Here is a 15,882-nt window from a genome sequence, read left to right on the forward strand (position 1 = left end):
AAATCCCCAAGCACAGTTTCAACCCTGAACAGAGTCACTCTCCAAGTCAGTGTTATTCCCCAAGTCAGAGTAACTCCACTAGCCCCAGAGCCACTCCCTGAGTAACAGAATTACTCCGAAGCACCTGCTTAATGTCCTCTCCACTGTCTTCTCTGTTCCTCCCTCTTGTACTCCCCTCTTCTTGGATGCTGTGGGTCTTCCTCTTCTGATCTGCTGTCAAACACATCGGAGGCTGCACATCCCACACTGATGTTGTCAGTTTGAAAGCATCTGAGGATGAAGAATGCTATTCCCAAACTAGAAATCTCAGTCAAACATTTACCAGGGGAACTGAGACAGCAGCTGCAATAAGTGAGGTTTTATTCAGATGGGCCAATGATAAGTTTAAATCCCCAGCTGATCTGCTGCTCAAAGTCGCCTCCGTTTCACCGGTCAGTTTCCCAACCTCTGGAAACTAAATATTTGGAGCCATGTGAATTTTAAACAAGGGCGGCGCAGGGGCACAGTTAGTGCTGCTGCCTCTCAGCTCCAGGGACCCGGGTTTGATCCTGACCTCAGGTGTCTGTCTGTGTGGAGTTTGCACGTTCTTCCCATGTCCACATGGGTTTCCTCCGGGTGCTCCGGTTATCTCCCACTATCCAAAGACATGCTGGTTAGGTGGATTGAATACGGTAAATTGACCCTCAGTGTGTGCACGTGTGATAGAGGATTGGTTAGCTAACAGAAAGCAGAGAGTCAGGATAAATGGGTCTTTTTCTGGATGGCAAGCTGTAACTAGTGGGGTGCCACAGGGTTCGGTCCTTGGGCCCCAACTATTTACAATCTATATTAATGACTTGGATTCAGGGATAGAAGGTACTGTAGCTAAATTTGCAGATGACACCAAAATAAGTGGGAAAGTAAGTTGCAATGAAGAAATAAGAAATTTACAAATGGATATGAACAGGTTAGGTGAATGGGCCAAAATGTGGCAGATGGAGTTTAACGTGGATAAGTGTGAGGTTATCCATTTTGGTCAGAAGAATAAAAAGGCGACATTATTTAAATGGAGAGAAGCTTCAAAATGCTTCAGTGCAGAAGGATCTGGATGTCCTCGTGCATGAATCGCTGAAAGCTAGTATGCAGGTACAACAGGTAATAAAGGATGGCAAATAGAATTTTGGCATTTACTGCTAAAGGAATAAAGTATAAAAAAAAAATGGGGAAGTGTTGTTGCAACTGTACAAAGCATTGGTGAGATCACACCTGGAGTACTGTGCAGAATTTTGATTCCCTTACTTGAGGAAGGATGTAGTTGCACTGGAGGTGGTTCAGAGGACGTTCACTAGATTGATTCGAGATGTGGGGCTTGTCTTATAAGGAGAGATTGAGCAGTTTAGGCCTATACTCGCTAGAGTTCAGAAGGATGAGAGGAGATCTAATTGAGGTATACAAGATGCTAAAGGGGATAGGCAAGGTAGACGTAGAGCAGATGTTTCCCCTTCTGGGGCATTCTAGAATGAGGGGTCATAGTTTTAGGCTAAGGGGTGGTAGATTTAAATCAGAGATGAGGAGGAATTACTTTTCTCAAAGGGTCGTGAATCTGTGGAATTCACTTCCTCAGAGTGCAGTGGGTGCCGGGACGCTGAATAAATTTAAAAAAGAGATAGATAGATTTTTAATTAGTAATGGGTTGAAAGGTTATGGGGAGAGGGCGGGAAATTGGAGTCGAGGCCGAAATGAGATCAGCCATGATCGTATCGAATGGCGGGGCAGGCTCGAGGGGCTGAATCGCCTACTCCTGCTCCTAGTTCTTATTATGTTCTTATGTAATCATAGCCAGAGAAGCACCAGCAATGATTTCTTTTCCCACTTCCACATTCATTAGACCTATGCTATCTATTCAGGATCTATTCTTGGTGCCCTTCCAGTGCTCATCCAGATGTTGCCCCTCAGAGATATCCTCTGAAGGCACAACATTAGTTTTCACAAGTATGATGGCACCCAGCTCGACCTCACCAACTCTCTCAATTCCTCCGCTGTTGCTAAACTATAAGATTACTTATTGCACTTCCAGTACTGGATGAGCGGATAGAAGCCATTGTCTTCAGTCCCTCCACAAACTCCATTCACTCACCATCAAAACCATTCCTTGCCCTGACAAATGCCTAAGGCTGAGCCAGAATGTGATATTTGAGCCTGAGCTGCACTTCTGACTGTACATCCGTGCCATCACCACCTCTAATGTTGCCCAACTCCGTTCCAGTCTCCACTCATCTGCTGCTGAAACCACGATCTTATTACAGCTAAACTTGGCTATTCCAATACACTTCTGGCCAGTTTCTCATTCTCTACACCCCCCCCACCACCCCCCACCCCCCCCCCACCCACCCCCCCCCCCCCACCCCCCCCCCCCACACCCCCCACCCCCACCCCCCACCCCCACCCCCCCCCCACCCCCACCCCACCCCCCCACCCCCCCCCCCCCCCCACCCCCCCCCCCCCCCCCCCCGCCCCCCCCCCACCCCCCCCCCCCCGCCCCCCCCCCACCGCCCCCCCCCCCCCCCCCCCCACCCCCCACCCCCCCCCCCCACCCCCCGCCCCCCCCCACCCCCCCCCCACCCCCCGCCCCCCCCCCCACCCCCCGCCCCCCCCACCCCCCGCCCCACCCCCCACCCCCCACCCCCCCCCACCCCCCACCCCCCACCCCCCCCCACCCCCCACCCCCCCCCACCCCCCCCCCCCCCCACCACCCCCCCCCACCCCCCACCCCCCACCCCCCACCCCCCCCCCACTAAACTTGAGCTCATCCAAAATCTGTGACCCTTGTTCTGCTGAACCACATTGTCGTTCGACTGGAAACCATTGCGATTTTTAAATGTTCATCCTTATTTTCAAATCCCTCGATGGCCTCACTCCCCCACTATTTCTTAACCTTTCAGCCCCACTACCTTCCCCATCTCTGTAACCCTTTTCAGCTCATCAACCTTCCCCATCCCTGATGATCTCAGGTTTGTAGTGGCTGCGGAAGGGTTACACTGCTCCTCTAGATCTGGATTTTTGTATTGGCAGCCATACCTTCAGCCCTATGCTCTGGAATTCCTTCCATAAACCTCTCAACGACCCCACCTCCCCCCTCTCCTTTTTAAATCCCTCCCTGAATATGGACCCAAAAATCCCCATTACCCATCCTCATTATTACCTCCCATTGCTCCTCCCCCCTCAACACCTCCCCATTACCCCATTTGGGGCAGATAATTTCCAGAATGTCCTTGGTAAATTTTCCAGAAGCTCCAATATAGACGGGAAGTCAGATTCTGAATTAGAACTTTTAAAACTGCAAGCTAGTTCAGAAACCAATTTTAGCAGAAACTGCCTAGCAGTGGTGGTTATTGATCAATCAAAAGTGGTTACATGAATAGTTGTTAATTACTGTACCAGAAAGCTAACAATTGCAGCTTGTGTGTCGGTCATCAGCCCTCTGGAAAAAAGACAGGTTTGGAGAAATTCCTTTTCACACCCTTTCTTCATCTCCAGTATCCGGTGAGCATTTTTTTGTCTCAGACTAGGAGACATGCTGGAACTTTGCGGGCAGGGGGAAGATTACCCATCCACTTTGTTCTGGGAGGCAGTCACACTTCTCAGTCTAGGTAGACCTTTGGAGCAGGTCAAAGGCCAGGATCAGGAGGTTAATACGAGGACTCAGGCAGGTATGGAAATTCAGCAGGTGCTGATGGAGGAGCCTTGGACCTTGATTTTAGCCAACAGGTACACGGTACTTGCTACCTGCGTAGATGTGGAGAAGGACAGCCAGCTGGATGAGCAAACTGACTGTAGGACCCTGTTGAAGGATTCCATTAAGTGGAATGGTGGGGGGGTGGAGTTGAAGAGAGAGAGAGAGAGAGGCGGGGCACAAATGGGATGTGATCGTGATAGGGGGATAGTCAGGGGTTGGGGGGTTGACACTTATCAGCAACCATGGCTGGAAGCTCCAAAAGGTTGAGCTGCCTGTCCGGTGGCAGTATTAAGGACATCTCCTCATAGCTGAGGTGGGATCCATTAGTAATCTCACAGTAAAGCATCCGCTGGGAACTAATTTGCAAGTCTGTAAACGTTAAAATCCAAACAAAAACCAGAAGCTTAATCAAAGCCAATTACATTAATCTGTTTCGCCAATATCCCCTCATACCTAAAACACATAAATAGTGGGAAATATTTAAAGAAACAATCAAAAGTGTGCAAGAAAAACACATTCCATTTAAAAACAAGAACTCAGCAAGGAAGATCCATTTTCAACTTACTCAGGGTGTTAAGGATAATGTTAGATTAAAAGGAAGAAGTTTATAATATTGCAAAGAATGGTTGCAAGTTTGTGGATTGGGAATGTTTTGGAAACCAAAAAGGACCATCAAAAAGCTGATAAAATACCAGTGCAAAATAGCTAGGAAGAACAAATTGCAAGAGCTTTAAAAGGAAGAGAGTAGCTAAAGTAAATGTTGGTCCCTTAGAAGGAAAGGAAGGATAAATTATCATGGGGAATGAAGAAATGGCAGAGACATTGAATAAATATTGTGTCTGTCTTCACAGCAGAAGACACCAGCTACACATCAGAAATAAATGGTAACCTAGGTGCTAAAGAGAGAGAGTGAAGAATTAGGGAAATTAATATCAGTAGATAAAAAGTACCCGAAAAGCTAAAGGGACTAAAATCAGATCCCCCGCCCCAAAGTAACTGATGGTCTATATCCTAGAGTTCAAAGAGATATAGCTGAAGAGGAAATGGATGTGCTGGCTATGATTTTGCAAAATTCTCTAGATTCAGGAATGGTCCCAGCAGATTGGAAGTTAGCAAAAGTAACACTTATTCAAGAAATGGAGATAGGGAGGGTGGGGGTGGAGGGTGAAAGAGCAGAGGAAACCTGGAACTACAGGTCAATTAGCCTGACAGCCATTTGGAAAGTGCTGGAATCAATTAAGGAAAATAAAGCATTTAGAAAGTCATAGTATGATCAGACAAAGTCAACGTGGTTTTAAAAAGGGAAATTCTATTTAAAGATTGATCAGAGTTTTGAGGATGTAACTAGTAGGTTAGATAGAGGGGAAACAGTATATGTAGTCTAACTGGATGTCCAAAAGGCATTTGATAAGTTGCCACACAAAAAAAGGTTAACAGGCAAGATAAGGGCCAATGGATTTGGGGGTAACATTAGTATGGATAGAGAATTGGTTAACAGACACAAAGCAAAGGGTAGGCATAAATGGGGCATTTAAGCTGGCAGACTATAACTAGTGGAGTGCCACAAGAATCAGTGTTGGGGCCTCAATTATTTATAATCCCTATTAATGACTTAGACAAGAGACAGGTACATAATTCTAAAACTTTCTGACAATACAAAGCTAGGTGGAAATATAAGCTGTGAGGAGGATACAGAGGCTACAGAATGATTGACAGGTTAAGTTAGTGGGCAACAAGGTGACAACAAAATGGCAGGTGGAGTATAATATTTGGAAGTGTGAGGTTATTCCTTTGGTCATAGGAACAGAAAAGCAGAATATTTTTGAAAGATGTGAAACTTCTAAATGATGACATTCAGAGAGACTTTGGCGTGCTCGCACTAGGAACCCAAAGCATGCATGCGCATTCAGCGAGCAATTAGGAAGACAAATGACATGTTATCCTTTCTTGCAAGTGGATTGGGGCACAGCAATAAAGAAGTCTTGTCACAGGGCATTAGCAAGGCTCCAGATTGTCCAGCACTCGATTGGGCAGCACTTGCTGAACACCATAAAGTGAGCCAATAGCAACACGAACGACCAATTTAAGAGCATGCAACGTGGCCCATTTATGTTTGCTAAAAACAACAGAGACCCATTCGCTGCAATGAGAAGGAATATTTTCAATCCTTGCGCTTTTTTTGAATTAGTTCTGTTACTTTTTCGATGGCAGTGCCTCAGCCAGAGTCAACATGCCAAGCAATCAGCACCCTTTTTCCTATAGTACACAGTTGTGATCATTTGAAATTTGGCATTCTTGCATTTATCCTGAGTGCAAGATTAAAAGCTTCTGCATCATGCCCCTTTTTTTTTTTAAAAGCAATATTCAACCTAAAATTTGTGGAGTGAGGTTATGTGTAAAACTGCATATAGTGCAGTTACAGACAATAGAGCAGGATTGCAGATGCTGTTTCACTGGGAACTGAGTAATTCACCTTGGTTACAGTCTGTTGATTCACAGTTCTCAGTAACTGGACTGTGATAGTTGAGCAGAGGGGTTGAGACATGAGTGGGGTGAGGGGGGAGTGGGTGGCGGTGTTACGGAGATGAAAGAGAAAACATGAGAAAAGCAATTTTGCTTTTTGACAAAGATGAAATTTATTAATCTTACATTTCATTGTAGAAAAGATGTGGGTTCCTCTAACAGATACACTGAAACATCAGCCCTGGAAACCGAGTGGACAGGGAGTGTGAATTGCATGGACAGTAGGAGTTTGGTGAATACACATTCCCTCACCCATTGGACTCACGCTAGCGATTGAACAATGCAGATTAGGGTGATTCTATTAATTCATTCTTCCCAGTAACGAGTATTTTTATTCATAGAAACCTAGGCTTGAGCAGCCAGAGCTGAATCAATCTTTAAAGACACAGTCAACTTAAGGAAACTACCACGAGAGGAGCACCATTGTCTCCAGTGTCATTCAAACAGGGGCAAAAGTAAGGGAACATTTTCTCGGTAAATGTCTCTGTGAAAGTGTAGAGATGAGACAAGTCAGCAGCATTGTAAAACGACACTTGGCCTCCCTCGTAGTCCAGGTAAACACCAAGCCGGCTGGGTTTCTCCCCCAGAGCCAGCGGGGTGACTGTCGGGGAGGTTAGAGCACAGTACTGCTCCCCATTGCTTAGAGACAGTGCCAGGTATCCATTCTCGGGCTTCAAGGCGATGTCTCCCTTCCTATTGATGGACTCTCTGGCCACACCCAAGTCCCATTTGGACTTGCCGCTCACCTCAACCTCCCAGTAGTGCCTCCCCACCGTGAAGCCCTCAGCAGCCAGGACGGAGACGCAGACGTCGAACCTGGCCGGGCTGTCAGGGAGCAGCTGCTTGGTTTCGATGGCAGTCACGCTGGTCAGGTCCTCAGTCAGCAGCAGCCAAGGGTTTGCTGTTCGAGGGTCCAGGGTCAGGGCGGCTGGAACTGCAGAACAAAGTCCATGGGTTACTGGAGTTCTCGGTCATCAGTGGATGATCAAGAAGGTGGGGGAAGGAAGCAAGTCAGTTTTCCCTTTACTAAACCTTGTCCAGTTTAATTGAGACATGGGCAGGGTGGGATGGAAAAAGGATAATAGCTCAGACATTTGCATCATTTTCCTGCCATCAAAGAGGGCAATTTTGGAAGCCGTTTAAGAGGATGTTAAAAAAATTCACATTGTTAAAACAGATTTCATTTAAAAAAAAAAGTTGTTCAGAAATGACCAAATGTTTCCAGCCAGATTGTTGTGACCCAATTCACCGAGAACAGGTAGAACAGCAGCCCCACCAAAATCTGCACCACTTCCAACTGGGCAAAGAGCACTGACCTTTGCTGCCATTCTTGGTTACCAAAGTCACTGCTTCATGCCTCTTTCAGTGCAGACATGGGATGTGGAGCGAGTTGAATACAGCTGGCTAAGTAGGTGCCTTGGGTAAGTTACACAACCACATCACCCGATCTCAGCTACAGATAACTCCCTCAACCAAGATCTTTTTGGTTTAAGCAATAGACTAATTTTTTTTCTGCTGATTTTGTCTAGACATCTTCTCCCCCTTGCCACGCTTCTGTGGAGCTCAGGGCCCTCTTCTGGACAATGTTGTGATTAAGTCACCAGCAGACAATAGGGACTTAAATCAGATCTTGTGTACTCACACCTGGGTGTGGCCACAGGACACACACCCACCCCCCCCCCCCCCACCCCCCTACACCCCCGCCTCAAAGGAATGTGTAGGCTCATTTTTTTGAGATTAGAATCACAGCTTTGGGGACAAACCATCCACTGAGTGTAGGGGGCAAATTGCATTAGCACAAACTAAGCAATAGGGAATGTGTTTCAAATGCTATGAAGTGTAAAACGGGATAAAAATCAAATTACTTACAACATCGCACATACAAGTACCATCAGACCATATTCATTGTTTACCCCTCCCGCTGTTCCCACTCCATAATAGTCCAAATCTCACACCCTCCACCCAGCTCACTAACCTAGCTTCGAATGGCGATAGCTTGTGTGTTGAACTACAGACTGCATCTGCAAGTGAATTCTATAGATAACTAGCAAAAAAAATGGAATAATTTACAGTTCAGAGGCTGGGTGTTAGATTACCCCTGTTGACCTGCATGGTAAAGTGGAGTACCATGTACCTTTAAGAGAATGCAAGTGTACTAACTATGTGACAGTACTGACCAATGTACAGCGCAGGTGACCTGTTAACTAAGTTTAGACCTGTAGCTGGTTGTGGGAGCATGCAAGGATTTAGCGCTCTGCCTTCTGTTGCAATAAACAGAGTTTGTTCTTAAATAAAAGCAAAAAACTGCTGAGGCTGGAAATCTGAAACAGAAACAGAAAATGCTGGAAAAACTCAGCAGGTCTGACAGCATCTGTGGAGAGAGAAAAACAAAAAGTTAACGTTTTTCATTAACTTTGCTTTTCTCCCTCCACAGATGCCTCTCCACAGATGCTGTCAGACCTGTGGAGTTTTTCCAGCATTTTCTGTTTTTGTTACAGTTTGTTCTTAAGTCGGTCTCTTTTCATTATCGATAGCGAGCATCAACTGACAAACGTATGTGAAGGCGTGTGATTCGCGTTTACTTGACTAGTGAACTCAGACACAAGACTCAAAAACCTGGCTCCAAGATCACTGGTGGGGGCAATGCCATTCATTCATTTACCTGGATGGACAATTTTCTTCATTTCCCTCCACAGTTTGTACTGTAAAGGGCCTCTGTACATCCCCAGGCACATATTCCTCGACAGAGTAGTGGGTGTCTCTTCAGAAAACCTGCCAACATTAATATCAGTTAGGAAGTACATGAGAAGAAGAACAAAGAAGTTAGAGCAGGAGAAGGGGCTACATCCCCTTCAGCCCACCCAGTCATTCAATGTGATCATGGCTGACCCGAACTCGACTTTTCTATGCAATCCCCATACACCCCAGCCATTAGATTCCCAAAATCTATATTTCAGCCTTGAATACACACAACGACTGTTCTGTGGGGTAGAGAATTCCAATGACTTACAACGGTCTGAATGAAGAAACTGAAGTGGCTAACCCCTTATCCAGAGGCTGTGACCAAGTTCTATACTCCACATTGAAGGAGAACAGCCTGTCTCTACCCTGTCACATCCCCCTAATTCAACAGGATTGAGGCCAGCTCACCACCACTCAGAGGCTAACCCTCTCCTACCAGAAACTAATCTAGTCAACTCTTTCTCCACCCGCCCCCATTGTTACGCAAATAGGTCCTTTGGCATGGAGACCAAAGCGGCACGCAGCGCTCAAGTGTGGTCTCACCAGAGCCCTGCATAATTACAACAAGGCTTGCTACTCTAAGCACCTGCAAAAGGCAAAATTTTGTATTATGCAAGTTAGCACTACAGGATTCAGGGTAGAGAACACAGTGGGATTTGGAACAGCTACATCAGCAATAGTCCATTATTGGTAATACATACCTGTCCCTCCAAGAATTAACCTCCTTGAAGAGAAAACAGAAACAATGTTAGCTTGTTACTGCAGCTAGCTGGAACATAAAAGGACACTTAAGTGAATTAAACTGAGCGAGATCAAAAGTTGGGATAGTGCATTCTCGATCCACATTCATTATACCTTGGCCAACCATTCATGAATGTATGCAATGAATACTAAATATATCATAATTGTATTGAAGCACCTCAGAGTGCAACATGATGTATGTCGATAACTTAAATACCGTTGCACTGTTTGCATTGACCATATTGAAGTGACTGTAATATTCATTGATTGTATTGAAGCACCTCATGATCCATGTGTAAAGATTGAAATGACTGTACTTTTTGTGATGGCCATTTAGAAATGTTTCGTAATGTTCTCAGGTATTTTATGAATAAAAGTATATTTTTCCAAATAAAAATTCACAATGGATTATCACTACACTGAAGTTTCACTTCTGGTTTGGTGTAATATTATTCCACTTTAGATCAAGTCCTCTTTGAACAGTTAAGAAAGAATATTGTTACAATCTCAGTAGGGAAGATGAATTCGCACACCCAGTGATTAACTGAAAGAGCCACGCCACAAGATTTCACATTTTTAAAATGGAAACAAACGTTACTGTATACAAGTTAAACAAAGCTAGCGCTAAAGTAATGCAAATGACAGGTCATAAATCTTTTTACCCCCCACCACTTTCCCACCCCCTCCCAGAGCTCCCTTCTCCTTTACAATATCTTGAAGATCCCTTAATTTGCTCTGGGACCAACCCATACTGTGCAACAGCTCCCTGGAATGTACTTTGATTTCTCCTCAATGTTCCAGTTATTCCTCAAATTATGATCTTACAGGGAGGACCTTTCCACTAGACAGCTAAGTAATGCTTCAACTTTCCTTCAAGACCTTCCAACCATGGACTTCTCAGCTCAAGCATAGGAACGCCCTTTGTTCCTGATGGCCCTCCATGCTCCCGGCCCTGTCTTTGAACATGCCCAGACTGCTTTTACCAGTCTGCTCCCACAGCTGCCCATTCAAAGCTAAAACAGCTGCCTGAGAGTAAACAGAAATTAAACAAAGGAGCTTCTCCATGGCAATGTGGCCTGCTTTGCAATGCTCCAAAGCAATTTTACCTTGAATACAGACTTTCCATTTTATGAGCCTCATGAATAATTGATATCACTAATGGATAGTTCGCCTCTCTCCAGACTTGCTGGGTCCAAGAAACCCGTTTTTTTATTTTGATCTGGGGCAACATTAATTCGCTCACCAGAATAACTGTACACGTGATGACTCTACCAAAACTCAAAAACATAGTTCAATGATTGTTTAAGATTCTCCCACCACTAACTCTGGCCTTATTGAACACACAGGTTACCTTTCAACTCTAAGATAAAAGCAAAATACTGCGGATGCTGGAAATCTAGAACAAAAATACCTGGAAAAACTCCGCAGGTCTGACAGCACGACTCTTCCAGACTAGAAACGTCAACTGTATCTCTCTCCACAGATGCTGTCAGACCTGAGTTTTTCCAGGTAATTTTATTTTTTGTTACCTTTTAACTGTTTGATTCACATTTACATCAGATGTTTACCAGCTTCCCCTACCAACTATATCCATTTAAGAAAAATCCAATTCCTAAACTAAATGGTTAATCTCGAAACACAAAATGGGGAGCAAGCTCGAAAACATTGTGAACCAGTGCACTTGCTCTTTGCTATTCCACTGCCAAATACGCCTGCCCTGCATGGGAAAGATCTACTCATGCTAAAATGGATGCCGTTCTGAATGCAAGCTGCCGACTTATCACAGGTTGTTTAAAACCAACAAACACCAACAGCCTATATATCCTGGCGGGTATCGCTCCCCCTGATATAAGAAGAACGGTAGCCAGCAAGAAAGAAAGAGCGAATCCGTCAAACATCAGATGAGAGGTACCCTCTACATGGTCATACATCTACACCCAGCCGCCTGAAGTCAAGGAAGAGCTTCATGAACAGTGTTGTTCCATTACAATCAACCCCATCTGAAGCCCGCATCGCCTTGTGGAAAGACCGGCTCGCCAGTCTCGAACAACCCCCAGCAATGGAAATTCTACAGGATGAAAGCCTTCCCCCAGGAGCTAATTGCAACTGGGCAACCTGGAAGTGCCTTAACAGACTTAGGACTGGTGTAGGTCATTCAAAGGTGTCACTAAGCTAATGGGGATATTCAACCAGCCAGACAATGTGAATGTGGAACTGAGCCACAGACTATGCATCATCTCCTGCAATGCCTATCGCTAGAGGAACACTGCACTGTTGCAGATCTTGCCGAATTCAACAAGGCGCAAAAACGGGTCCAGTTCTGGCTGGGCCATGTATAGACTGTCCGTGGACACAATAAGATGATCTTGAAAACATACAAATTCTAAAACTAGATTTTTTGCAACACCATGGGCACAAGAAATCATATTCTGGATTTGGAAAAAAGATGGGATGAGTGTGTCACTGGCAAGGCCAGCATTTATTGCTCTTGGGAAGGTGGTGAGCTGCCTTCTTGAATTGTTGCAATCCACATGGTTTTGGTACACCAACAGTGCCGTTTGGCAGGGGGATCCAGGATTTGACCCAGTAAGTAAAGGAACAGCGATATAGTTCTAAGTCAGGATAGTGTGCGACTTGCAGATGGTGTCCCAGGCATCTGCGGGCCTAGTCCATCCAGGTGGTATAGGTCCCAGGATCTGGTTAGATTTCCAGGACCAGCACAAAGCTGCTTTGTGCACATGAATGGTCAGATTGGCAGCTCAGCTCCCAGTCAGATGTAGAACTCAAGATGGGGAATCAGGGCAAGATGGTAAGCAGTCCAGTGTTGAAGGTTTGCTTGCTGCCAGAGGTGATACATTCATTCAGCAGGGCCAAGCCCTCTCGCCCTTCATTCAGCAGGGCCAAGCCCTCTCGCCCTTCATTCAGCAGGGCCAAGTCCAGCTCTCTCACTCCAGTACGGTAATTAAAATCACACCACGGAAGATTCTATTATACCACTGTATGCTGAAGTTATGCTAAACATCTAAGCCCCAGGCATAGTATGTGTGTCCAATTCTGGGCACCACACACCAGGAAGGAGATGAAGGGTGTGCTGACTGAACAGGACAGATTTACAAGAGTAGTTCCAGGGATGAGTTTGTTATAGTTACATGGAGAGACCGGTGAAGCTGGGGTTATTCTCCTTAGAGCAAGAAGCCCGAAAGGATATTTAATTGAGGCATTGAACCATGAACGGTAAATCAAGAGAATCTGTTTCCATTGGCTAAAGGACTGAACTGGACCAGCCATATAAATACTGTGGCTACTAGAGCAGGTCAGAGACTGGGGATCCTGCAGTGAGAACTCACCTCCCCAAAGTCTGTCCACCATCTACAAGGCACAAGTCAGGAGTGTGATGGAATACTTTGCACTTGCCTGGATGAGTGCAGCTCCAGCAACACAAGAAGCTTGACACCGTCCAGGACAAAGCAACCCACTTGATTGGCACCCCAACCACAAACATTCACTCCCCCAACCACCAAGGCACAGTGGCAGCAGTATATACTATCTACAAGATGCACTGCAGGAACTCACCAAGGCACCTTAGAAGTACCTTCCAAACCCACGACCACAACCACCTAGAAGGACAAGAGCTGCAGATACATGGGAACACCACCACCACCACCTGCAAGCTCCCCTCCAAGTCGTTCACCATCCTGACTTGGAAATATATTGCCGTTCCTCCACTGTCGCTGGGTCAAAATCCTGGAACTTCCTCCCTAACAGCACAGTGGGTGTACCTACACCACATGGACTGCAGCGGTTCAAGAAGGCAGCTCAACACCACCTTCTCAAGGTCAATTAGGGATGGGCAATAAATGCTGTCCTAGCCAGCGATGCCCACATCCCATAAATGATTTTTTTTTTAGTATTTCACACTGTTGCAATTTTTAAAGGACATTGGGTAAGCGAGTTAATTAATCTGGGTGAGGTGAAAGTGCATTCTCAGCTTCCTCTGCCTTCTCCTCTCCCCATCCATCAGCTCTCAGGGTTCAAGTGGATTTACTCTGCAGTTATTGGTATAATAAAGATTTTTTTTTAAAAAATGTATAGATTGACAATATTTTGATAAAGTGCACGTTCAATTAGTTTTGCAAAATTAAAAGGTGTCAATGGCTGCATCAATAGGTAATTGGTTGAGGGATTAAAAGCTGAGTAGTGCTATTTTTCAGTTTGGAGGTCAAGATACACAGTGGTATCTGCCAGAGTCTCTATTAGGAACCTATATTCATGACTGGTAATTGACTCTACAAAGCATTGTTTCAAAGTTTACCAATGACAGGGACGGATGAAATTCACTGCAAAGAAGTGCAAGTGTAAAGCCACAAATTTTGGCAACACAACATGAACCCAGAAAAACTAATGGACGTCAGCAACAGAAACCCTGGCTAAGGTTAGAAGCCAAATTACAGGATGTTCACAATCCCCATGATGGTAAGTCTCTGTGATGGGACTGATAGCTTCCAGAATCAAAAGGAGGAAGGAGGAGAAAAGCAAAGCGTATACCTTAAGGGAGGTCAGGTCACCTCGCTCCAGTTTGGCCTCTATGTTAGTGATGTCCAGCTCAGTAGAGAAGAGTATTCCACGGACTTTTGACACATTCCTTTCCATTCCTGCCAAGTTGCTTTCCACCTCAGCTTCCAGTTTTTCTATCAACCGTTGCTCTTGCTCATTGAGGAACTGGTGCAGCTCGGCAAACTGCTGTGCAACATGGCAAATCAGATTACAGCCCATTTCCTTAAGGAAAGAGGAAAGAGGATCAAACATGTACACGGACTTTAGAATTCAACAGGACCAACAAGAGAGATAAGTTCCTTCCAGTCAAGGCAGGCAATTAAAAATCTAGAAGTCCTTCAATATTCTCAGCATTTTCCACACCAAACAGTTATGTTGTCTCAAGGCCAATTGGTTGCCTCTCTGTTGAGTGGGTCTTGAACCCAAAACCTTTCTAGATGACCCGAGTACTGAGGGAGGACCATAACATCAGAGGGGCAGAACTGAGGGAGTGCTGCACGGTTTTTTGCCTAAGATATCAAACTAAGGCCCTGTCTGCTCTCTCAGGTGGGTGTTAAAGATCCATTGGCGGTATTGAAAAGAGCAGGGAGCCCTCCCAATGCCCCAGTCAACCACCTTCCTTCAGCTTCAGAAACAAAGTAGTGGTTCATTCCTTTGCTTTACCAGCACTGTTCAAAATGGCTACCACATCAAAGGAAGACTTGCATTTATACAACACTTTCTACAGGCTCGGGACATCCCAAAGCACAAAAGCACCGTCACAGTTGTCACGGAGCCATTAGCCTGAGAAACAGGCACACCACGTGACTGCAGAATGCAAATGCAAACTTGAGCAGGGATAGGTCAGGCCAACTTACTTTAGTTTGTGCAATCTCGAGTCCTTGTTTCTGCAGCACTTCTTTCAAAGAGACCACCTTCTGGTTTAGTGAGTTTAAGGAAGCGACTCCTTTGTTCTACAGGGGAGACAGGAAGGAAGGAAGTGTAATGAGCTGTGTGATACCTGGGCACCAGACTAAATTATGGAAAGCTGTTAAATAGGAGAGAAAGCAGAACTCCCACCACAATAAATTCTACAGAAGGGAGACAGGAGGTCCCAGTACACCTTCATGCACTGAGAGTTATACATTTGCTACTTCACCTTTCCAACATTCCCCCATCACCATCCTCCCCTTTGAACAGAGATCCCATACCTTACATGTTGTGAGGAATTCATTTCGCTCCCTAAATTTGTGCTGCTGGTGAAGCTTCGAGTCCCTACACACCGAACAGATGTACATCCCGTCTGTCTCGCAGATAAGGTTCAGTTTCTCTTGGTGCTCTTGGCACAGACATCTCTCCTTCTCATCCCCCTCCTGCGGGCTGGTCAGCCTGCGAATCTTATCCGCCACATTCCTCAATACACGGTTGGGCTGGAGGGTCAGGTCTGCAGTGTACTTGCCACACTGGGGACAACAGAGAGAGCCCCCCTGATCCTTCCTGTAGGACACAATGCAGGAACAGCAGAAATTGCGGTCACAGTCCACAAGGACAGGATCAACAAATAACCCAAGGCAAAGAGGACAGATGAGGGATTCACCATAATTCCCAGTCTCTGCACTGTAAGCCAT

At 45.6% G+C, this 15,882-nt stretch overlaps 1 protein-coding gene across 1 annotated transcript; it reads right to left on the reverse strand.

Moving 5' to 3' along the window:
- Positions 1-6,337: 6,337 nt before the first annotated feature.
- Positions 6,338-15,882, reverse strand: LOC144676298 (zinc-binding protein A33-like). Its single transcript, XM_078536754.1, has 6 exons — positions 15,466-15,882; positions 15,133-15,228; positions 14,267-14,497; positions 9,682-9,704; positions 8,901-9,010; positions 6,338-7,172 (listed from the first exon to the last, which is right to left on the reverse strand). The coding sequence occupies exons 1-6, from the start codon at positions 15,880-15,882 to the stop codon at positions 6,628-6,630; spliced, it is 1,422 nt and encodes a 473-aa protein (XP_078392880.1). The 3' UTR covers positions 6,338-6,627.

The sequence above is a fragment of the Cetorhinus maximus genome, unplaced genomic scaffold, assembly GCF_964194155.1.
Source record: "Cetorhinus maximus unplaced genomic scaffold, sCetMax3.hap1.1 HAP1_SCAFFOLD_1486, whole genome shotgun sequence".
NCBI classification, from domain to species: domain Eukaryota; kingdom Metazoa; phylum Chordata; class Chondrichthyes; order Lamniformes; family Cetorhinidae; genus Cetorhinus; species Cetorhinus maximus.